The 24,514-nt window shown below is 41.4% G+C and overlaps 1 protein-coding gene across 1 annotated transcript in view; it reads left to right on the top strand.

Moving 5' to 3' along the window:
- Positions 1-2,338: 2,338 nt before the first annotated feature.
- apba1a (amyloid beta (A4) precursor protein-binding, family A, member 1a) overlaps positions 2,339-24,514 on the top strand; it is a 44,547-nt gene continuing 22,371 nt past the window's right edge. The window contains exons 1-5 of the mRNA XM_026186996.2: positions 2,339-2,460; positions 5,978-7,594; positions 17,965-18,063; positions 18,145-18,184; positions 21,820-21,965. Coding sequence (XP_026042781.2) covers positions 6,056-7,594; positions 17,965-18,063; positions 18,145-18,184; positions 21,820-21,965 — 1,824 coding nt within the window. The 5' untranslated portion in view covers positions 2,339-2,460; positions 5,978-6,055. The remainder of the gene's footprint in view (positions 2,461-5,977; positions 7,595-17,964; positions 18,064-18,144; positions 18,185-21,819; positions 21,966-24,514) is intronic.

A 24,514-nucleotide genomic window follows, 5' to 3' on the forward strand; every position in this document is an offset into this window, starting at 1 on the left:
TCCCAGAAGACCAAACTGCCAAATAGGATGTATTGACTTCTGTGATCGTGCACCTCTACTGTTACCGCTGCAAATGAATAACAATCTAAGAAATGGATTATGGAGGCTGAATACTGATGTTTAAAACAACCAACACTTTACAGGAAAAATGAAAGAAGAAGAAATCAACAGAATTATGGTGGAAAATGACAGAGGAGAGCTGGTCTGACTCAGGTCATGATTTTGTGTGTTGTCGTTGCTCGTCACACCTGAGGGTGGCGCTGTTTGCTCTCTGTTACTGTCTTCATTGGTTCAAGGTTCTTTATTATTTGTCACATGCATAGTTAAACAAGTATAACACACAGTGAAATGTAGCCTGACACGCTCCTCGACATGTGCAAAAATGGGGGGGGGGGGGTGTAGAGGAAGAACATTATATATATATATAGTATATATGTAGTATATATGTAGTATATATGTAGTATATACACTGGGTGAATGTGCAGTAGTAGCAGCAAGCAGGTGAATTCTGTACATTAATATGAATAGATTGTCTATTGTGTTTATAATCACAGAATTTCATCAGGGATTATTAAAGTATCCTGATTCAGATAATTCCCTTTTTTAAATTTAAGACATTGCCTATTTGTGAATTTGTTTGGAAAATGGTCACAGAATGAGTGGACGTTAAACATGAGATTTATTTTAGTGTTTCATTTGTTCCTGAGCAAACTGATTTAGCTGACATTCATCTACAGCTCATAACTGGATAGTTTGATTTCACTTTGTGTTACTGAAGAGCTTCTTATGTGTGGAAATGAATCTTTCACTCATGTTTGTGCTCTAATGTAGAAATGAGCTATACTTGTTTATACAACTTATTTTGAATTAAAATTAACATTAAAATGTTTTAATACACAAAGAAAGTGTGAGTATTTTCACTGAGAGGAGCAACAAGCTGTTAGAAGCTCGTTAGACACTGAAACAAATCATACCTCTCTAACAATATCAACTAATAACAGTAATGAACAGGACTAAAGGCAGAGAGGTGATACAATAATAATAAATTCATATAGTTTATATGGCACATGCACACGTGTTAATAAAATGTTAAGATAAGATAAGATAAGATAGAACTTTATTAATCCCTCGGGTGGGTTCCTCTGGGAAATTCGACTTCCAAAAAGCACAGCAACGACCGAAGTTACAGTTACAGAATTGTTATATATATATATATATATATATACATACACACATATATAAATACAGAGACAAATATAAATAAAATATACAAAGGGGATAAATAGAATAAATAGGAATAAAAAATAAAAATACAAGTGAAGTTAGTCAGTTCAAATCATTATTTAATATTTATTTCATTTAAGTAGTTTGTTGTCTTTTTGGTTTTGAACTCATCGTGCAGGCGCAGACAGGCCTGCTCGCCTCTCCTTATAAACAGAAGCTGTCTCTACCTTCACCCACACCTCTGCTGTCTCACCTGGGCACACACAGCTTCACAAACAGCTCAAAGCTCATTTGCATCTATAGTCTGTTGGTAAAGGTTCACAAAAATGTCACAAAGTATATCAGCAAACATAAACACCCATCAGCACCTAAGAAGAAGCAAACATCAATGTTACGAAGTCTGTCGGTCTTACAGTTGTAGTGTTACAGCTGAGTCACAGAGAACACACAGAAGTGACAAAGAGGCGCAGCTTCTTTGATTAAATATATATATTAAATATTATATATTATAATATTATTATAATATGTGTATAATAATATATATTATAATAATATTATAATATATATATTATGTATATATATATATATATATATACATATATATATATATATATATATATACATAATATATATATTATAATATTATTATAATATATATATTATGTATATATATACATAATATATATATTATAATAATATTATAATATATATATTATGTATATATATATATATAATGTATATATATATATATATAATGTATATATACATAATATATATACATTATATATATACATTATATATATATATATATATATTATAATATATATATTTATATATATATATATATATATATATATATATATTTCATACATATATATTATAATATATTATATTTATATTTATTATATTATAATATATATATTTATATTTATTATAATATTTATTATAATATATTATGTATATATTTATATATTTTTCATATATACATTTTATATTGACCGGTGTGACTATATGAAGCTTTTTCACCCAGACATTGTTCTCTTTTAAAAACGCATAAACTTCGTTATTTGTTGTGCTTTATAGTAACGTGACGGTGGCAGTGAGCGGAAGGAGATGCTGAACGGCTGCGGAGCACGCGCGCGCACACACGCACGCACCGCTACAGGGAAGATGGAGGACGATGTGGCCGCAGCGCAGAGGACCTGCATCCTTTAGCAACATCACTCCTGTGAGCAGGTTCGTGTTCAGGACCGGGCTGTTCGCTGTAGGCCTGACCCACCGGGATGCGGACAAAGCAAACGTCTCCGGGCTGGGCTGTTGTTCTCATCATCATCATCATCATCATTATTGTTGTTGTTATTGTTGTTCTGTGGAGCTTCGCTACGCGGTCTGTTCACTGAGGAGTGGTTCGACGGAAAACTGCGCTCCGTAGATGAAACGTCAAACCAGGATTCAGAGTGAAGGAAAATGGCAGTGTCTTTGTGAGGCTGTGTCGGACCCACGCAGAGCGGACATGAATAAATCGGCACATAGAGGCCCTGTTGTCTCCAGGTGCAGAGCCACGGCGGGGCTAACCAGTCCATCCAGCTCGGTGCGACGGGTAGATGGTTCTCGAGGTTTCTTATTGCGTGCTTCATTCAAAGCAGGACTTCAGCTGAGCTTTTGTAAAAGCAGAAGCTGAAATCAAACAGATGTTTTGCTGATGTAGTTGTTGACAGGAAAGCTGCTGGTTGTGCAGAAAATTCAGAAAACCTGGATGAAATTGGAAAATGTGGGTAGTTTTGCTTCATTCCTGGTGAAGGTGACTTCTACCAAACATAGGAACGACTACTGTAGTGTTTTAGACAAAGATAAAGTGATGCTGGAAACATTAAAGGACAATAGTCCCACACATGGAGCCACGTGTGCGTGGCTGTCTGTGCGTGAGGAGGAAATCTGAGGCCAGCTCGGGGTGGCTCATGTTCCCAAACACAAATCTCATAACAAATAAGACACAGTGTCAAATCTTTATGTAAGAAAAAAGTGCCCACAGGACTGCACCGCTGAGATCAATGCTTCTAATCCTGTAACAGTGCGTACAGGCGCTTGTAGTTTGAAGTGTTTTCTGTGTCATTTTGTCAGTCGCTCACATTGCTGAGGAGGGATTTCAGCTTACTCTTTTTCACACTGTTGTTTCAGTTTGTTGAGCTTTGCAGTCATTTGTTTATGCACACATGGCATTGATCTGAAATCTGGACGTAGGCCTGTTGCAACACTTGATTCTTTTTCTTTTCAGATATTCTGTTGCAGATTCTGCTGGTGTCTCAGCGTCTTTGGCCCAAACTTTAGCTGCTGAATAGACGATCTCCTATCTGATCATACTTTGGTATTCAGTGAGTGAATCATATTCAATCATCACCCCTCCTCCTCCGTGCTCGACAGCTGCTATGAGGTTTTTGTAGCTGTTTTTTGGTTTGTCCAGATACAACTTTGCACACCTAAACCTGCCATGTTCTTAGAGAGGAAAAGCTTTGCCATGGCAACCGTTCCAAATAAGACAGACAAGTTCAGTCTTTGTGATCGTACTGTGGTGAACTTTAGCATTTAACATGCTAACAGAGGTCTCTTTATACTTTATCTAAGTATCTTTGAAAACACATTTTTAAAATGTAGATCATCGTCCTTAAAGAACAGAGGAAAAGGCTCACAGAGGCCACTGTACATCTTTAAAATACAAACACTGCTGATTATTAGATCTGCCATAAATGTAATCAGAAAATAAACATACAGTATCTGTGTTTGTCCACCCGAGTTATACGTGTTCGTTTCAGCGTTCATGAAGACAAGAAATTAAAAACTAATATTTAACATAAGCAACGTAACAAGCAGACCAAATGTATAATGAAACCTCTACAGAGCTCATTAAGTCCTGTGTATATGTGTTTTTATAGCTGGGTTACCAGAAGGGTGAGCCAAGAGGGGGATGGAAAAGAAATGAATAAATAAATAGTAAATAAAATGGAAATTTTCCCATTACAGGAATCTGGAACTAACCATCCACGAGTATGGGGCTGGGGCAATGCTGGGATGCCAGCAGTCTTATCGTGAGAAACCATTTCCAGATCTTTTTTAATCCATTTCCAACAGTATAGTGGTTTCTTGGGGTTGTTCCAGACAGGAGTGCATATGAAAGCTACTGAAGGAGTGTTGGTGAAATTTCCACCCGGCTGTGGATCATCTTGTTAATGATTTCAAACAAGGATGCTGTTTGATGGCCTGAGCAGGAATGCTGAAACTGAAAAGTCTTTACAAACTCTAAGAATGTATTTTTGCTTCTGTATAGTTTTATTCATGCGTTCCTTTTTTAAAATATTGGGATTTTGACTACATGGACACTGGTAAGTGCGTACACTGTGGAAGTTACTCATTTATACTTTTAAGTAATGATGTTCAGTTCGGCCAGGCTTATGTCTCAGTGGGTAACGTGACAGGTAGTCACAGTATTACAATTTCAAACTTAGGAAAATACTCTTTAAAATAGTTTTCGTTACCATGGGGAAGATTTAGAGTGGCTTCTCTTATATTTAAAATAACCACACTGTGGAGGGACAAGCGTCTGTTTTTATGCGTACTTTCGTTACCAACAACGACGGTAAAACCATCGTGTGGCTCCACCCTCCGCTTGTTTATTTTCCTCGTAAACTTTCACAATAAAGCTCAAGATCCCATTGAGACTTTTCAAAATAAACGGAAATGATCGACATTATTCTGTAACATCAAATTTCTGAATATGCATCAAACAGATGACCTCCAATAAAAACACGAGGTAAATGGCACTCACAGACGACTCCCAGCTGAAAACACTTCACATAAGTCGAGTTGCCTGAGATTCACTGAATTTACAGAAATTAAACTATTTTGAGATTTATATCGTTATGGGGATTAGAAATGTCATATATGAGATTGTGGTCATATCGCACAGGCCTACCAGTGGCTACAGAACTTCTTGTGCTTTTCTGTTTGTGGTGTTGGATTCTTTTCAGCATACTTTGGGCTCCGTGACAAGATTACCAGAGGAAAAGAGGGGGGAGGGGCTTCCTCGTACCACGTCATTGTTGTAGAAAAGATGTTCACTCACTTTGGCTCTGATATTTCTGAAACAAAGGTTTAAAAGATACCGAGCTGTGGTAGGACATACAATGTGCTTTTACTCACGTCGAAACCTTTTTAGTTTAAGTGGCTTAATTATATTTATATTATGTAATTATTATAATTTTATATAATTAGAGATTGTTTTTATTCTATTGGATTTTAAGGCTCTTTGATGAAAGTGGTATTGATAGAACACATGCTTACTGTTACAGGAGAACATTTTGACAGCTAATATTTGCAGCATAGCTCCTTTTAGTTCCTTCAAACTGTTTCAGGTACTTGGGCAGAAACAGCCAAAGCAAAGAGTCCCAAACAGACTAAGGTATGGTTACCTGTTAGATGGGGCGCTATTCAATCCTTCTCTTTCAGAGATAAGCAGATACCCACACAAAGTATTGGTCTGTACAGATTCAAGAGAGAAAAGTGAAAACTGAAGTTTTAACACGTGTTGGCTTAATAAAAGTGTGAATCTTTAGCTTGTCAGTTACTGTTTTTGCCTGTTAACCATGCAAGTCCTCGCCGTATCACTTCCAGCGAGAACGTAGGAGCAGACACATATTTCGCTCATGTTGTTACATTTTTGTTTACTCACATTTTCTTTCTTTCTGTTTACCCATTGCAGTCGTTTCCAGCAGCCTTCGCTCTGTTGATGATGGATTCCTAAGCCGTTCTCTGACACCACTTTACCAACCCGACAGCCATGAACCCCCAAAAGACAGAGTTTGTTCAGGACGTTATGGAGGCGATGGATGGTCCTTCTCGCCATCAACACCACCCCAGCCTGTCCCATAACCACAGCAACCAGGACAAGCGCTACAGATGCTGTGAGACTTCAGCTGGTGTCACAACAGAAATGGCCAGTGGTGCAAATGCTGAAAGCCGAGTTGGGATGCTACAGCACCACAAGCCACAGGAGGAGCAAGACGCGGAGCTGCAACATGGAGATCAGTCTTCTAAGCCCCACGAGATCCAGCCCATTCCCCGACCTGCTGTGACACGTTACCGCAGACAGGGCGACAGTGAGGCCCGGCTCAGAACTCAACAACAGAGGAACAGGATGAAGCAGCAGAGGGAGGCGGAGAGAGCGCAACAGGAAAGGGAGCAGCACGCTAAGATGACCAAGGAAGCTGAAGGTGAGAGGGAGGATTCTATGCTGGCCCGCTCAGCAAGTACTGAGAGCGGCTTTCACACCCATACTGACCGTGCAGAGGGAGACGATATCCCAGTGATGATGTCTCTGGAGCCTGAGGCCCAGCGAGAGTCCGAGGATGATGCAAACAGCTACAGCCTCCCGCTGCGGCCCGAGGCAGAAGAGTACACTGAAAGTGCAGAGGCTGAACAGCAGCATCTCCATTCACATCCTAACTATGCTCTTCAGTTCCTGATGCTGCCGCGTGAATCCTTACTTAATATCCAGAATTCCCAAAGAGAAGATAAAGCAGAGGAGACACTGAATGGTGGCTACTCTAACTGTGTCTACACCCAATCCTACAGCCAATCGGGGGCGAGAACCTGTGTCTCATCCAGTCAGGACTTGGAAAGTTTAGATGCTGGACTTGAAGCGTACTCTGAGCCATATGACACGTATTCGCTCTCTGAGCATGTGTATGAGGAAATATGTGACGCTCCAACCTCAGTGTCAACTTCTGCAAGTGTGGCAAACGATAGAGAGTCTCGACAGCAGGCGGCGACCGGCTTGCAGCTGTTGCAGAGCGGGGCGGGAAAAGGCGATTACCATCAGCAGGAGGCCGTGGGCTCCCGTCTGCGGCACTACGATGAACGTTCAGATGGTGAGTCGGACAGTCCAGAAAAGGAGGCAGAGTTTGCTCCGTATCCTCGTGTCGACAGCTGCGACCAAGAAGACGATACTGATAACAGTGTTAACGGGGCTAAAAAAGGCTCACAAAGCTTTGATCCTGCTGCAAAAGATTCCACAGACAAAGAAGAAAAACGCCAACCGGACAAATTCTCTCACAAAAGCAACAAGACTGCCAGTCGAGGGAAGTCGGCCAAGCAGCAGGCTGAGACTCCTGTGAAGGAGCCAGTGAGGAACAGTGTGGAGAAGAGGGATGCTATATCTTTAGCCATCAAAGACATTAAGGAGGCCATAGAGGAGGTGAAGAATAGAACAGTCAGATCTCCTTACACACCTGATGAGCCAAAGGAACCCGTTTGGGTAATGAGGCAGGACTTAAGCCCCACTGCTGAATGTGACCTGCCGACATCACTCGGGGCCGATGTAAGTACAAAAGCTCTGACTGTTATTCATCAAGTTATATATTGTCCAGTATTAACTGTTCTTTGGATGTGAATGAAACTCGAGCATCAGGAACAAACAGAGTTGATTTGCCTTTTACGTTCAACATGTCCAATCTCACTTTCTTTGACCAATCCTTGCTGATGAGATGACAATGTGCCGATCAGTGGTGCGTTTGGGTAGTCCGGGTCTCTCACTGAGCGTGCTCCTGTGACCGGCCAGCACGTCATGGAGTGGGTGGGAGGTGTTGTCCAGCATCGTCCTTATGTTGGACAACACGCGCCTCTGTGGCACCACCCTAAAGACCTCCACCTCCATCCCCATAACATTACTGGCTGTGGCCATTTGCGAGCCTCAACCTGCTGCCCCAGCATGTAACCGCATCGAGGAAACTAATGCACAAAATGATGATAAAATTTAATTCAGTTTTATTTATACAGCACCAAATCACAACAACAGTCGCCTCAAGGCGCTTTATATTGTAATGTAGACCTTACAATAATGCAACAGTCATATAAGATAAGATAACTCTTTATTGTCATTGCACAGTCATACATAGTACAGTAGTACAATGAAATTGGAAAAACTGTCCTACGTCGGCACTACATATAACACAACACGACACGATATGACACATCACAACACAGTATATTAACTTAGTATAAAAAAGAAGAATAAGTGTATGTGTATTGCACACTGTTATTATTGCACATTAATTATTATTGCACCTTGTTATAAATATAAATATTATTGTTATCGTTTTAAACATTGTTACCTCCCCCTAAAAAGTCCAGGGAGGTATCCAGTCAGGTCAGCTATTTACATTGATCAGGGCTATTGCCCTGTTGTAAAAGCTGTCCTTGAGTCTATTTGTTCGGGACCTCAGCAGCCTGAACCTCCTGCCAGACGGCAGCAGCTTAAACACCCGGTGTCCTGGGTGTGTGCAGTCCCGTAGGATGCTGCGTGCCCTCTTGAGACAGCGAGTGCTGTACAGGTCCTTCAGGGAGGGAAGAGGATGTCCAATGATTTTTTGGGCCATGTTGATGACCCTCTGGAGTGCCTTTCTGTGTGCTGTGGTGCAGCTGGAGAACCACACACCGATGCAATATGTCAGCACACTTTCAATGGAGCAGCGGTAGAAGACGGTCAGCAGCTCCTTCTTCAGGTCCATTTTTCTGAGGATTCTCAGAAAGTGGAGACGCTGTTGGGCCTTCTTTAAGACCGCAGAGGTGTTAGAGCTCCATTGGAGGTCTGTGTCTATGTGCACACCCAGAAACTTGAAACTGGAGACCCTTTCCACGCACTCCCCGTTGATGCTGACAGGCTGCAGCTCGGACTTCCTCCTTCTGAAGTCAACTACCAGTTCTTTTGTTTTGGTGGTATTGAGGTCCAGGTTGTTGTCTGCACACCAATCTGACAGCCTCTGAACTTCAGCTCTGTATGCAGTCTCATCTCCCCCTGAGATGAGCCCCACCACAGTGGTATCATCTGCAAACTTGATGACTGTGTTGTCTGGGTGGGAACTAACACAGTCATGTGTGTACAGAGTGTACAGTAGGGGACTCAGTACACAGCCTTGTGGAGAGCCGGTGTTGAGGCTGAGGGCTGAGGAAAGATGAGGCCCCACTCTAACTCTCTGTACACAGTCTGAGAGGAAGTCTCTGATCCAGCGGCAGGTGGTGGAAGGAAGTCCAATTTCCAGCAGTTTATCTATTAGTCTGTCCGGGAGTATCGTATTGAAAGCAGAGCTAAAGTCAACAAAGAGCAGCCTGGCGTAACGGCCCTGCACTTCCAGGTGAGAGATGGTGGTGTGGAGCGTTGTAGCAATGGCATCTTCAGTTGATCTGTTAGCTCTGTATGCAAACTGGAGCGGGTCGAGTGTGGGTGGCAGGCAGTGACCCCCTATGAGCAGCACTTTGGCGACAGTGGGAAGGAGAAACTCCCTTTTAACAGGAAGAAACCTCCAGCAGGCTCAGGGAGGGGCGGGGCCATCTGCTGACAATTTTATCAAAGAATAAAAACAAGATGAAAAAATATTCTGGAGAGACGAGATCCAATCCAAACGAATTAAGTTGTGTAGAAAAGTGGTAGAAAGCTGCATCCCATTCTCCCTGTTCCCTCCCCGGGGGAGCGCCGTAGACACGGGGACACATTCCACATTTGAAGGGAAACCAGAAGCTTTTTAAATGAGCAAAACTCACCAGTAAAATCACAGCAAGCCTTAAACTTCATGTTTTAGTCAAGCTTCAGTTTTATTCACAGCACGAGTTACCTGGAGGTGCTTTAGATTTAGTCTTCTACACTCTGATGATCATTTAAATGCTCAAATTATGACTCTGAATCACAACTTTGGCTAATAAACATGAAATGATGTAAACAGTTTTATGGTTAAATCTTTATAGTCAATGACATAAACACAAAAGCTATGATATAAAACATGTGTGCATGGCTCTAACGGGTGAGAATAGGGCAGAGTCCCTGTTTTAGATGTGTCATTGCATAATGACTTTTATGCTAAGGTGAAAATATTCTGAAAGTGACAGCTGCTGATTGAAATGAATTGAACGGCCACATGTTTAGTTTGGAGCAAATAAGCCCCACGAGCTCCAAAGATAGAAGCAATGATTTTGTGAGCTTTAAACAATTTGTAATCAAATGTTGGTGATGGTGGACGAGCGCTCCAGTACTGAGGGAATTGTTTCCCTGTCGGACATCCTTCAGGCACTGGTGCTCAGTCAGTCAGTAAGGAGGAGGTGGGTGTAGGGCTGAGTGGAGCCAGGCTGAAGGCCCCAGAAACCCCTGAAACACCAATAAAGAGCTAGACTGCTGAGTGGACTCCTGCACTGAAGAGTGAGGCTTGTTCCTGAATTTCTTCTTTGTTTATTAACACTGATCAGCTGCAACATTAACTCCACTCATTTGGGAAGTAAATAGTGAGTGCAGTGTGTTGTACTAGATTCTGTTAAAACGAGAAATCATCACAGATAAAGTGTTTGGACTTTTTTGCACGTTATCGCTGTGCAGGGTGTAATTCAGAGAAGCTTGAGAAACATGTGGTCATCGTGCCGTGCATGCCTGTCCTTTAATCAGACCGTGCAGTGCAGGCTTGGGTAGTGTTGAGACTGGTTCACAGCTGCAGGAAAAAAGTGCCAAAGATGCTCAGTGAGTCGTGTTAAGATGACTGGTGGCTATAGCCATCTAACAACCACCCCACACTTAACTGCAGACCAGCCAAAGGTCCTCAGGAACAGTTCGGTAAACAGCTTCCAAACTTCCCAGATCCCAGTCTACTCAGTGACCCAGTCCACCAGGGCTCTGCCCTCATTGTATGATGCCAGATAGAACAGGACACCCAAGGGTGCTGTCTCCATTCTGCAGTGCACTGCAGCTGTTTTGGTTGTGTGACAGAGACCTGCTGACAGCATTGGGTCGGTGGTTCTTGTGTTGTGGTTGATTCCAGTTAACGCAGGTAAACCTTATTACGTCTCTCTCTGTGGAAAGTGTGGAAAGGTCCACAGAAAGAGACGGTAATAAGGTTTATCTGCGTTCTAGTTGGTTTGGCTTGAGTTTCAGGTCGTGCAGTTACAATCATGCTGCTGTCGTCACACGTTTGATGCCAGCGTTAAGGGATGCAAATCACTCTGTTTGGTAGCAAAACTAGACATCACCTGATGCCGTTAAAGAACGCGATGGCCAGTGCCGATGTAGACTCAGTGTCCGATGTTTACTGGGGCCTTTATTTTCATGTACTGTACCGGGTCAACGTGTACTGCAAATGTGCAGGCAAGAGAAACTACACTGTTTTTACTGTTTCTATTTGTCTGGCTGCAGAAAAATAAAGAGACACTGAAGCAGTTTTACATAGAAAAACAGGAAGTCCAAAGGAAGAAGGAGGTGAGGGCAGCAGTGAGGAGGGTGATGGCTCAGGGATTCCCATGATGCATTGTTTCTCCTTCTGTCCCCTTTTTCACTCACCACGTGTTCATACATCAATCTGCATTTAATTCTGAGTTATTATTAATCTCTGGCTCTCGTCCACAGCATGTCTTTAGTCCCGTCTCCCTCCCCTCAGCCTGGTTCTGCTGGAGGTTTCTTCCTGTTCAAAGGGAGTTTTTCATTCCCACTTTTGCCAAAGGGCTTGATCTTTATTACTGTAGGGTCTTTACCTTACAACATCAAAGGCTTAGAGGTGACTGTTGTCATTTGGTGCTACATAAAGAAAATCGAATTGAATTGAGTTAGTGAGGCGGTGGGCCCGAGTGTGAGTCCAGGACCACGTGTGTCCAAATGAATTAAAGAACTCATTCATTCATTACAAATTGGAAATATCCCATTTATTTAATATTTATTAATTTATTAATAATTATTTAATATCATTTAATAATGACATGTATATTAAATAGAAATTAATTTGATTTGATTTGATCCTTTTAATAAATTGTGTATTTAGTTCCAATTTCCGTAATTATTTCATGGTTCCTGTGTTCGTGTCATCCTCACCCATCAAACACTGACGGAGTCAAAACCTTTTCTTTGTTTTGTTTTTTACCCAAACTGTAAGTCACGTCTTCAAATACCACGGTTTCTTTGAATACACTTTTTAAATATTCAGTTTGGTGTAATCTTCAAATATCTGGTTGATCTGGAGCCCGTTTGCCAAAGTGTGCCTGTGTTTTTGGAGATGTCCGTTCCCACTAGTGTAACAGCCGCCTTACTGCTGACCCTCACCACTTAAACCAGAGACATGTGACCTAGTGTGTTGTTGCTGTTCGTAGATATACAAAAGACTGATGTGTGTCCTGCCCAGATATAATGAAAAAGATCTATTTTTTAAAAATATATTTATTTATTCCTCTGTTTTCTAAACATGAGCTCTCTGTTATAAATTCCTAATAAGTCTATTAGAATAAAATCAGATTAACTTTTGATTTGTGTGTGTGTGTGTGTGTGTGTATACACGCATAATCTTGTTATTAACAGAGATGATGTTGGTGGTTTTAATCATGTAGTCGTCTCACTGTAAAGCTTAATTTTACAAGATGCTGTGTAAAATTAATTAATATGAATTAATATTAACTGACTTTGGTCCTGATAAAATATTATCAGATCTGGACAGGATCTGGTCGGCTGTGTACAAACACACTCTTGACTTCCGTGTGTGTGTTTTGCAGTATCCCAAACATTAGATACATACTGGTTCAGAGTGATGCTCGATGAACCAGTTCATGCGTCGGGTCTAAAATCTCCTGAAACCCTGCAGTTGATCTAAATGTGACAGCGCTGACACAGCGTCTGTAATAGTGCAAACAAAGACCACTTGGGAGCCGTCCTCCTCAGCCACGCTTTTATGGCAGAACAAATCAAACATGGGTCACAAGACTTTGGACTTTCATTGACTGAACCCGTGTTTTGATATCGTTTGTTTTTTTCACACGAGCACTTGTAGTTTTATGAAGAATTCGAGCACAGAGAATTTATACTTGTATAACTACGCATGTGACGAATAAAGAACCTTGAACCTTGAAATGACTCCCACATCTCAGAGGTGCAGGAGTGCCCATGTAGGGGGGGGGGTCAGATCTGTGTGTGTCCTGTGTTCAACTGGAGAGAGAGAGTGATTTTAAGTTTTTGGTCATTATTATTCTATAAATGCATTGATTGCCAATATTTACATATGGCGTACTGACAGTACTCTGATCTTTTACAGCACTTAAAACTCCTCATGTTTTGGTAGATAAGCATCTGAGGTTGGTTAAATATCAGGCAGGAGAAAAAGGAAGAGGGTGGTGTAACAGAGCAGCATGCTAGGAAACAAGTGAGATGGAGGAAGAGGATCTGGAAGAAGAAGAAGATGCAGCTGTATTGCTAATGGCGATGAATCCAAACAGGATTTTTATCCTACATAAAACTATCAGGTATAGTGATGGTGTTCTCTGCTTCTTCCATTCCTGTTGAAATGATTTATTTATCGTGGGTTAGAGTGAGAAAGGTAAGACTGGCTAAATAATTCAGTGTGGATCGAGTTGCAGCGTGACCACAGCTGTTTCCTATGTAGATAAAGTCAATGTTTGATCGCACTAATGTTTTAAATGTCACTTTTTCAAATATCCACAACAACAGTTATGTTGGAATACATTTTGGTGACTGGCACGAACACGATGTCCTTACTGATCCACGTAGATACACTCGCAGTGTTGATCCCATGGTGAATCCTGATATCCCGGTGAAACCCGAGCGCCTGTCGGGTCTGTCTGATAGAGCTGTGCATGTACCCACACGACGACACTCTACAGGCTCGTTCATCTGTGGAACTTCACCAGAATTAGTTCTTTTATTGAAAGTCATGGAAAATTTTTGGATGTATCAGGAAGAAAAGTTTGAGGAGGAACAAGCAAAGGAGAAACATCCAACTCTCCGACATGATCAGGATGAGGTATGTTTGGTGGAATAATCTAAGAGTATTTCTGATGGAAAGATTTGTGTTTTCTGCGAACACATGCAGGACGTGAGAGCATTAATGTTCGTTCTAACAGTGTTTTCCTCCAATACTTTCACAGGTATTGAGTGTTTAACAAAAATGTACTGATTCAAAATGTTAGTGAACACAGACCCAGCAAGCATCCTGCAAAAACTAAAAGAGGATTGAACACCAGATAAAGTTGTTTTAACAGTGTTCAGATTTAAAAGTCAAATCTTTGGAAGAAGAAAGACACAGATTTAAGATTTTTAGGCATCTGTAGGTGAATATTTCCTAAATGAAACTAATGTGCACTACTGTGAAAAGCATTTGTATCCTTCCTGATTTGTTACTTTTTTGCTTAATTGTATGATTTAAATGTTTCAAATCATCAAACAAATGTTAATATTAGTCAAAGTGGTGATTTATTCTGCTGATCAAACCTACCTGTGCCTGTGTGAAAAACAAATGTTCTAATACAAACCCAATGCCACCCCCTCCACAAATGCTTGTCTCACAAAAATACCTGAACATTTTGCCGAAAGAGATTTTGGTGATCCAGTTATTCTCAACAACCCTGCAGTGTGGCTGAATTTAAACTAATTTATGTTGCTAGGTTTAAGGGAATTCAACAGTTTTCCCTTAAAAAATAAAATCCTCATTTAAAAATTACATTTTGCATTTATTGTGTTATTTGTTTGATGATCTAAAGCTTGAAGTGTGACAAATATGCAAAAAATCATGAATGAGGCAAATCACTGTAGGTGTGAATAAACAAGAAGACTAAACAAATGAATCTGTTAAACTCAATAAGATATTGTGTGATTTTAAAACTAACTGAAATGTAAAAATATGCAGAAGTTACACAGAATAATCATTTTACATAATGTTGCGTTGCCACCGAGACGCCAGCATGACCAGCTCCACTGCCATGATAAATGCCGTAACTCCAATTCCCAGGTGCTGCCAGGCGGTGGTGCTGTTCTCAGCTGTCAGAGTTCTGTATAAATGCATATCATATCCAAATATACTGGAGTTTTAAGTTTGCGTTTGGTCCTGAATAAAGAAGATGGTGGTGAGTGAGTATTCGTTGTAACAGTTTCACTGTCACTGCTCACAGCGACATCTACAGTTTGCACTTCACTCCAGATCAGACCAGAAGTAATCAGTAATTAGTAACTGATTACTTTTTTCAAGTAACTTGACCAACACTGGGAATGATCACTCCATTCAGCCAGACTGAGTGTACGGGATCCATAGACCTGAGCTAGCGGACCAGCAGAAGATGAGCAGCCTATGGAAGGCAGTCCTGCTGTGGACTATGAATGCTGCTCTGTCCCAGAACTTTCTGGCCTTGACGAGGCAGCAACTGAAAACATTTAGTTAAAAGAAAAAACAGAAGCATTAAGATAAAAGATGCAGGAACTCAAAATTCAGTCGGATTTGCTGGATCCGATGATAGCGTTAGAGTCGACTCAGTGTCAGCCAGTACACCCGAGCTAGCGAGAGACGTTACACAGTTTAACCCAGCTCACCTGTAATATTACTCTGTGATGTGTGACCATCACTTTATGTCAGGGGTGTCAAACACAAATACACAGTGGGCCAAAATTCAAAACTGGAACAAAGTCGCGGGCTAACATTAATATTTACTGAAATATATTTATTCCTCCAGATATAAGAATGAATCTTTTCTTATGGACTCAAACAAGTTTTGCTGAAAAACTGAATGTGGAACAAGCAAAGCTTAATACTAAACAATATATATATTAGCTGTATAATACCAGTAGGCCAGCTCTAATAGTAATGTGGTATGGCTTCGCGGGCCAAATATAACTAGGCTGCGGGCCAAATTTGGCCCGCGGGCCAGAGTTTGACACCTATGGTTTATGTGTTTCGGGGGCAGTTTGAGCAGTCTCTCCACCACCTCGTTCACACATCAAGAAAAACTGCTGAGAAGGAACAAACCGTATCTGCTGTCCATGCAACACACATGGTTTGCAGCTTTTCTTACTGCATAATTATTATTTGTGCAAAAGATATGAATTCTACATTCAACTTTTTACTGCAATTTTGAACTACACAAAATGTCATATCTGTGTCTATTTTTTTATTTTTTATTACTTACATTTTGTTAGTTTTTTATAAACTTCTTGTCCGAGTGTCTCTTTTATCCTGATCAGAGGCCGTCATTGCGCCTCCATGATGAGCTCTTGTATGTTTCTATGAATAAGAAACGAACAACTGAAGGGTTTTGAAGATGTACATGAAGTGTGCATTTAATTCTAATGGATTCTATTATTATTTTTATTTTTTTATTTAATGAATACTGTTAACCTGCTTCAATGTGAATTCTGAACCTGCATTGTTTTAATTTCCTGTGAATCACTTTAAGTTTTGGGTTTTCTTCTGCCGATACTCTTTGATGGTAATACCAACACAGATCCCCTGACAGTTAAAATGAAGGTTCGAGTACCTATCCCTGCAACCAACACTAACTGCTGACATTTGAACGATCAGCCAGAGAAAAAGAAAATGTATTAACTGATTATCTTTAAAACCTAAGGAAGTAATAATCCACACATACTAACTGTGAGAATAAAAAAGGTGGTGAAGAAAAAATACTGAGATTTAATGATGATTTCATGAAGTGCTCAGAGACTCCATGACTGAAAATATTCCTGGACTATATGCTGTCTTTCGCTCTCTTCTCTGTCCCCTCACACCCAATCAGTAGTGTCAGATGATTGTTGAGCCTGGTTTCATCCTGTTTCTGCTGTAACAAAACTAATTTCCCACGTGTGGGTAGGGATGGGTATCGTTTAGGTTTGATCCGATACCGGTGCCAAATCGGTACTTTTGAAACTGTGCCGGTGCTTAAAGAATGGAGAACACAAAATTGGTCCTAAAACCTCTCATGTTCAGCTGTTTTTTTGTAAAAAGATAACAATGTTAGCCTTTTCTGCAGCTATGGGGCATATATGGTATCACTCTATCAAACAAGAAGACAGCCGCATGTAGCTATGATGGTGTTTGCTAGTTCACCTTACATGCATTAACGTAATAACGTGGTTAGCCTACTCAACGTAAATTACACACGAACAACATTAAGCTCCTCACGCAGAGAAGAACGGCTGCTGCTGCATCATCATCCTCATCATTTCTGCTACAGTGGCAGGGCTAGGGGCCAGGACTCTCCTCTTCGGGTTTTTGGGGGATGTTGCTAACTCCGGGTCCGATAACAGGCACCACACCCGCAGTAGATGTGCTCGGTGTGAGGTCTCGCAGCAAGCTATCAAATACGGGGCATTTAAAAAAACGCTATGCGTCACCAGGTGTTTCATCAGATTCGAGGTGTTACCTCCTTTGACAGTATCACAGTATCAGCTTAAAGCACTTGTTGCTGCTGAGTTTGCATCTTTTGCTGTGAAGTACAGCCAGACTTTGACCGCATTGCCTTGGGCATTTTTAATCTGTAGCTCTGCTCTAAAAGAACGTACGTACCTGGCCCCGCCTACTATCCTCGGAAACGTAAAATGATTGGCTAGAATCTAAAGTGTATCACAGCTCAGGAAAAAAAAGCACCGAAATGTGCGCTGCTTTTCGGTCTGGTTACTACCGTTTATGTCAGAACACCGGTACCCATCCCTACGTGTGGGACTAATAAAGGTTATCTTATCTTATCTTAAAAGGGAGTTTTTCTTTCCCACTTCCAAATTCTTGCTCATAGGGGTTGTGTGACTGGTCAGATTTCTTTATTAAACTGTAGGCTCTTTACCTTACAAAGTTAGCACTGTAAATAAGACTGAACTGAATGTTGTTCTACGTAGTAAGAAATCACAGATCTGCATTAAAATGTGTTTGTTATTGTGCTTGTTTTCATTCTCTTTTGCAGTCGCCTGGTTCAGCGTCACCTTCTCCACCAGGAGCAGAGTCCTCCAGTCAGCACCTGCTACAGCACGACAGCTTTGAAACCTCTCCCACCAGTAAAGAGGTGAGGTCAACACTGGATTACTCGTTCAGTAGTCAACTCACACAGTTAACAATTAACATACTTTTGTCTTTTCATTTACAGTCCAGGAGAAGCCTTGCGTCCTTTCCCACATATGTGGAAGGTGAGTTTCAAATTGCCCCATAACTCCATGATATGAGATCATTTCATATGTCAGTCATTAATGGCCCAGCCTGATCTATGGGAATATGACCACAGATACAAAGAAACTGATCTTTCTCTGAGGGACTCTCCTTCAGTGTTAGGGTGAGGAGCTCAGTTGTAAGCTATTCCAGCTGGGCATGTCCTACTGGGAGGAGCCCCCAGCGTAGACCCAGGACATGCTGGACAGATGTGCTGGTAACAGCTCAGTGTTTGGAGTAAGAGGGAGGTCTTCTTAGGCTGTTGCCTCAGCGACCTGACTTCAGATAAGCAGAAGAAAATGTCTGCATTATTTATTGTGTTGTTTAGCTTTTATTGAAGTGGTTGTCATGAATTTTCCACGACATAATGCACAGTGCACCACACTTTTCAGTTGTGATTTATTCGTTTTTTAAATTATTTAAATGATTTTGTTATTTTGTTGTACTTTAGTAATACGTGAACATCTTCTGTAGTAACATGCCATATTGAACGCCTGCACAGTTAAGCAGCATCATTCATCACTGAAGAATGCGATTCATGGTTTGAAATGCCTTCATTCGTTTTTGATATTGTCCATTAAATGGTTCTTACATTTAACTCAATATCTGAGTGTTTCTTAGTTTAGACTAGTTGGTTAGTTTTTAGTTCTTTCTGCCTCCCCTCCTCAGCACCAGCGTCACCCTGTGTGACACACGGCCCGATGTTGAGCCACTCTGTCGTTCCTGCTCTGATCTTCACACAGATCAACTGGAGCAAAATTCAGCCATTATACTCATTTCAACACAACAACACATTTTCCCGTATGTATGCTGCATATACATTTGCACGCTGTAGCTCAGTCACACATGAATATCATGCGTCTTCATAATTCCAGCCTGACGTCTCAGTTACACAGGAACAATCACAGTGCACTCTGTATTATTTCCTTTTTAAATCATACACGTTAAAGTCACAGAGTCTCACATCTGTCTTTTACTCCCACACACAGAGAGCCAAGAACACATCATAACTCAAACTGCATTGTATTATTCATCATATTGATCCGTTTATTCGTGACTATACTTTGATTAGAATCAAGCTTGATTAACTATTAAATAACATGCAGATAAACTCTGTTTTAACATGACATCAGTTTAACCAAAAACCTGGATGTTAAGTGCTTTGATTCCACTTTTGGGCAAAGATGAGTCAAACTCTTCGATACCACAGGGGAAAAGACCAAAAGTTAAAATGCTTTGTTTTCCAGTTTTTAATAAAAATTACAACAATACTGTCACAAATAATTTGTATTAGGTGTGAAAGTGAGAGAACCCAAAGTGCAGGACAAGTCCAAAGATTTCAAAAGTCGGTAAAACAAAGGATAAAATACTCCAGGATGGTGCATCAGTGTGTGAAGAGGCATCTCTGGGAAGACTCTGGTGGCTGAAAACTTGTAGAAGATCCCTATTTTCAGATTCCTGTCCATTTCTAACACACACTTCAATAACAGTGTCATCCAAGTATTTCTGGATGTGGCAGGATTACAAATTGTACTTAAAGTCTTAAAGTGTATACAAGGCGAAAAGGAATTTTCAAGGACGTCCTTGAAAAATTAAAAACATAACTCTCATATATTCAATTAAATTTATTTATAAAGCACCAAATCACAGCAACAGTCGCCTCAAGGCTGTATTATTGTAATAATTGGGGGCGCGGTATGAAAAGAAAAAAGAACTCTTAGACACTGCTGGCATAACGGACATGTTTTTGACGGGGCGCCCACACAAACGCAAAGCAGGAGATGAAGCATCGCCAACTATGTTTCCAAACCAACTTCCTTCCACACCAAAGACTAGAAAATGTGGTGAAGCAAATCTTCCCTTTGGCTTCACCTGCACAAGTGCCGAGGTAGGTCTCCCTGCAGGGTTGGGTTTCCCTGTGAGCAGCGCTGGGCTGTTTAAATCACGGACAAACAGGATCCCACATTCTTGATCTTTAGTTCACAAACACTTGTTGTAATGACTAACTACTCCTGACATGTTGGAGATGTTTGCTCTTTATACAGTAAAGTTACAGCGGGATACAAATAATATCAGGCTGATCCTGACACGATTTGTTCAAATCACAGACAAACAGGATCCCACAGCTGTTTATGTTTTTGAACCCATTTTGCACAGAGAGGCATTTTTTGAAAAATGTATTGACAGCAATGTTGAACATTATTACTCAGGAAAAAACAACTACAGTAAAATAATGACACTGTGACGCCTCTGCCTTTGTAAATGGAGGGACAGTAACTGCGTGTAAAACCTGCAGACAGTCAGATTAACAGCATTTCGTCTCTATCTCCATTCTGCAGTTCATCTCATGTAAACAATAACGTGGCCACAGCGTGACGTGAAAAAAGCGCATACCTTTGACGTTGTGTGACGAACACTGTATTCCTCGTCCACACGTAAACGCAAAAAAGGGTTTTAAAAAAGCTCAGTTTTCGGTGATTCGAAACGCCGTCTACGTGGACGAAACAGCTGCGTGTTCAAAAATACCCGTGTAGGTGCGGACGTAGCGTAAGAGAGTTAGTAGTTTCTTTTCTTACCACCTGTAATTTATTGCAGTTTACTTGTATTTGCTTAATTGTTTACTAAATGTTTGAGGTGTGAAATAAACCACAATGGAGCAAAATATGTGTGTGTGTGGTTGGAGGATGTGTTTGCGTGGTGGTGGTGGTGGTGGGGGGGGGGGGGGTGAACATTTTTCTTGTAAAACAAAGGGGGGCCCAGCAAAAACAGTGTGGAGCCACTGGTCTGCCACGTACCGACAGAGCAGAGCAGCTACATGAACTCTGCTCCCACAGAGGTCGATGATGTTGTTACATTTTGGAAACATGGATACTGTTGCAGTGATGAGAAAACAAATACACCCAATCAGTCTCTGTTCTCTACCACAACATTTAGCAGCAATGACTTTAAATATTTTTTCTGTATGACTTTACGACACGGTTACATCATTGTGGATCTTTAGTTCATTGTAGCTTGCTGGCATTTGCTTGTGAACAGTTCTTGAGTTGAGGTCAGGACTTTGCCCGGCCTATAGCAGCATCTTTTCTTTATCAGCCGTTCGCTGACCCTGCTTTGGCCAAGCATCAGCTATTGGACAGATCGTTTCCCGTCTGATTTCAGTATACAGAGGAGTTCATGGATGACTTAGTGACTGCAAGCTGCGTAGTTCCTATGGCTACAAATCCCAATCACCACTGTGGCTGGCAGTTAGTGACTTTATGCACTGATATGCTGTGTGTGGTTTTGCTAGATGTGACCAAACATTTCCACTTTGGTTTGTTCAGCTCTGACTGCTTCAGAGCCCCAAACTGTCAGAAGTTCTAATTTTAATGATGGGGTTACACTTGCTGTTGATCATTTAATCACGTGCGCGTCATTATCATCATCTTGCTGTACCCTGTTCATTCCTATGGAAGCAGTAAGGGTGCTTAATGTTTCCTCAGGACTTTAATCCTATAAAAAGTCAAACTCAGCCTGAGGAGAAGCTGTTCCTATCTGAAGGAAAATCACTTATGTATAGCCTTTATGCGTTTTTGTGTATGTGTGTATCATGTAGTGACTCTGTGTCATACTCCAGTTCCAGGTCCCTGTGACCCAGATGACCTAATTGATGGAATCATCTTTGCAGCCAACTATCTTGGCTCCACTCAGCTGCTGTCAGATAAGACACCATCGAAGAACATCCGAATGATGCAGGCACAGGAAGCTGTCAGTCGGATTAAGGTAAAACACACATAGTTCAGGCTCAGACACACTGTAGTGTGAAGTTGTCTGCACAGAGTCCCAGACTCAGTAATTCAGTGTCTGTGTATACAAACCAGCCAAAACATCAAAACCACGAGTAACATTGTATCGACCTCGCTCCAGAACAGCTCTGACGACTTGCAGCATTGTGTATTTATAGTTCAAAACTTCAGCATGAGAAAAAAATTTATTTCCTACGTGCAGAATTTACTGCGTCCACTTTCCAGGAGCACAAAGAAGGCACCGTGCACATGAAAGTGTTGCATCGCAAGCATTGCAGCAGCTCCAAACCCCTGCATGCAACTCTTTACTCTCAAAGTCCGGTTTGTGCAAATCAAATGACTTTTGACTGTTTGAAGGGCAGAGTTGTTTATTTACAAACATTCACAGTGTTCATAGAGAGACCAGCAACAATAACATCCAGCAGTGGGGAAAATATCATTCCCTGTTTTGATAAACAGTGAAATATTTTTATAATTTATCTGTATTTGAAAAAACAAAAATCCCTATGAAAGCTGATCAGTAATTTATTGTTTGGGCTCCGTGATTTAAAACTATGTTCTAATAACACAAGACCCAACATGAATCTGGGCAGCACCGAGCATGATGATGCAGTGTTGACTGAAGCCTGTGTCTGGGTGCATGCTCAATGTTTCAGGTAAGTAGATCCCAAAACCTTGACTCTGTTCATCTGGACCTTTGGGTCCTGTTGATGGGTAACCAGGAGGACCCAAACTGCATTAAATCAGGCTTCTTAGACAGCCGATGGCTGGACCCACAACACGCACTATTTTGAAAAGTAAAATATATAATCTGCCTTCATAAGTTCCAGTATTAAGCATCGTAACTGCTTTATAATAATAAAGCTTTAACTTAAACACCTCCCTGACAGCCTTATGGGAATTAAAAAATAACTTATCCCATGTAAACTGATACCTGTTTGGATCAGAACATATAGAAAATACCACCTTTTCTGTCAGGGCATAGGAAGGGGATAACAAAAACCTAGAACATGTTCTTTAAGATGAAAACTTTACTTCAGTTCAAGAACTTATATCAAATTATGGAATCACAACAGGAAATGTCTTAAATATCAGAATCTGAAATCTGTCATACAGAAAAGATTTAAGCCCAAATAACTGAATCTGTGCAGATTCTGTGACCTCCGGGGGTCCAGAGCCAGCTGAGGTCAGCAACTCATGTCAGGGGAAGCCCTGGGGAAAATCAGTCTCCCAGACTCGAAGCCAACATTAACTGTATGTATTATTATATCCCTGGGCTCTGAAGGAGCAGGAGAAACTCCTCTACAATCCATGGAGCCAGAAAATGTGGCCTCGGGAGAAATTGATGATTTCTAACTTTATCAATCCGGAGTTAGCAGACAGTTTATAGACTCAGGAATGACTGACACACGGTTATTAAGTCCCGGCTCAGAAGGAACACAGTCTTTTTGATTCACCACATCTGGAGATGACTGCCCATGGCATGGACATCGCTTCCACCGAGAAGGAGGGGCTGGAGAGGCAGGGGAAACTGATGGTGATGTGGAGAAGTTCTGATGTGGCTGCGCCCCAGTGCTTTATAAAAAGCCTGTGCTGGTGTGTAAACAGTCATTATCACTCACCACTTGAAATTGCTCAGCAAGCGAGGGGTGACGGCAGCGTGAAGGCTGTTTTCTCCGGAAAGAGGGAGGATCCTGCGAATCGCCTGATTCGTCCTCCTGCAGGCTGGGCAGGTGAGCGGTTGCAGTTGGGGGGTGGAGATGCAGTGTATTAAGAAGAAAGTCCTGTATAAGCAGGTGAAGAGAATTCAGTAGCCAGGGGAGACCAGAAACCAGTCGCTGTAGCCGGCTAGCTAGAGCGAGACGATACTCCTCCTCAGGAAAATCCAGCCACTGGTTGCATAGCTGATCCACGTCTGATCCAGCTCTTCAGACGGCGCGAGTGCTGCTGGGTCCATTGTGTGGTTGCGTCGTTCTGTCATGAAACGGCTGTGGCAGGCAGGATGTAGGACCCAAAATGCAGGACACACTGTCCACAGACAGAGGAATAAACTCAAGGAGGCTGCTTTATTGCAGTGGCAAAACATGCACAAAAAATACTTGCAAAACCAAAAACTAGGAACTGGGAACTAAATGCAAAACACTGCAAAACCAAGAAACTAGGGCCGGCGATCTCAGGGGGAACCACACACAGCATGAGGGGACGATGCGACACTGACTGAGAGAAACACACAGCTAAAACACACAGAGGGATGACGAGGGAACGGGACACAGGAGGAGAGCACAGCTGGGAGTAATCACACACAATAAGACCAGGGGAAGCCAAACTAGACACACTGACATGAGACACAGACTTACAAAGTAAAACAGGAAACACAAGACATAGACGCAGACAGCTGACAGGGGAGACAGAGCAACCATGGAACACAGTGGGAAAGAGGACTCGAATGCAGGCATTTACTGGAGTTGTGAGGGAGGTTTATTGCAAAAGGCAAACACAAGAAGTTCACAGACAGTTTCCAGGAGA

The sequence above is a fragment of the Astatotilapia calliptera genome, chromosome 12 (genome assembly GCF_964374335.1).
Source record: "Astatotilapia calliptera chromosome 12, fAstCal68.1, whole genome shotgun sequence".
In the NCBI taxonomy this organism is placed as follows: domain Eukaryota; kingdom Metazoa; phylum Chordata; class Actinopteri; order Cichliformes; family Cichlidae; genus Astatotilapia; species Astatotilapia calliptera.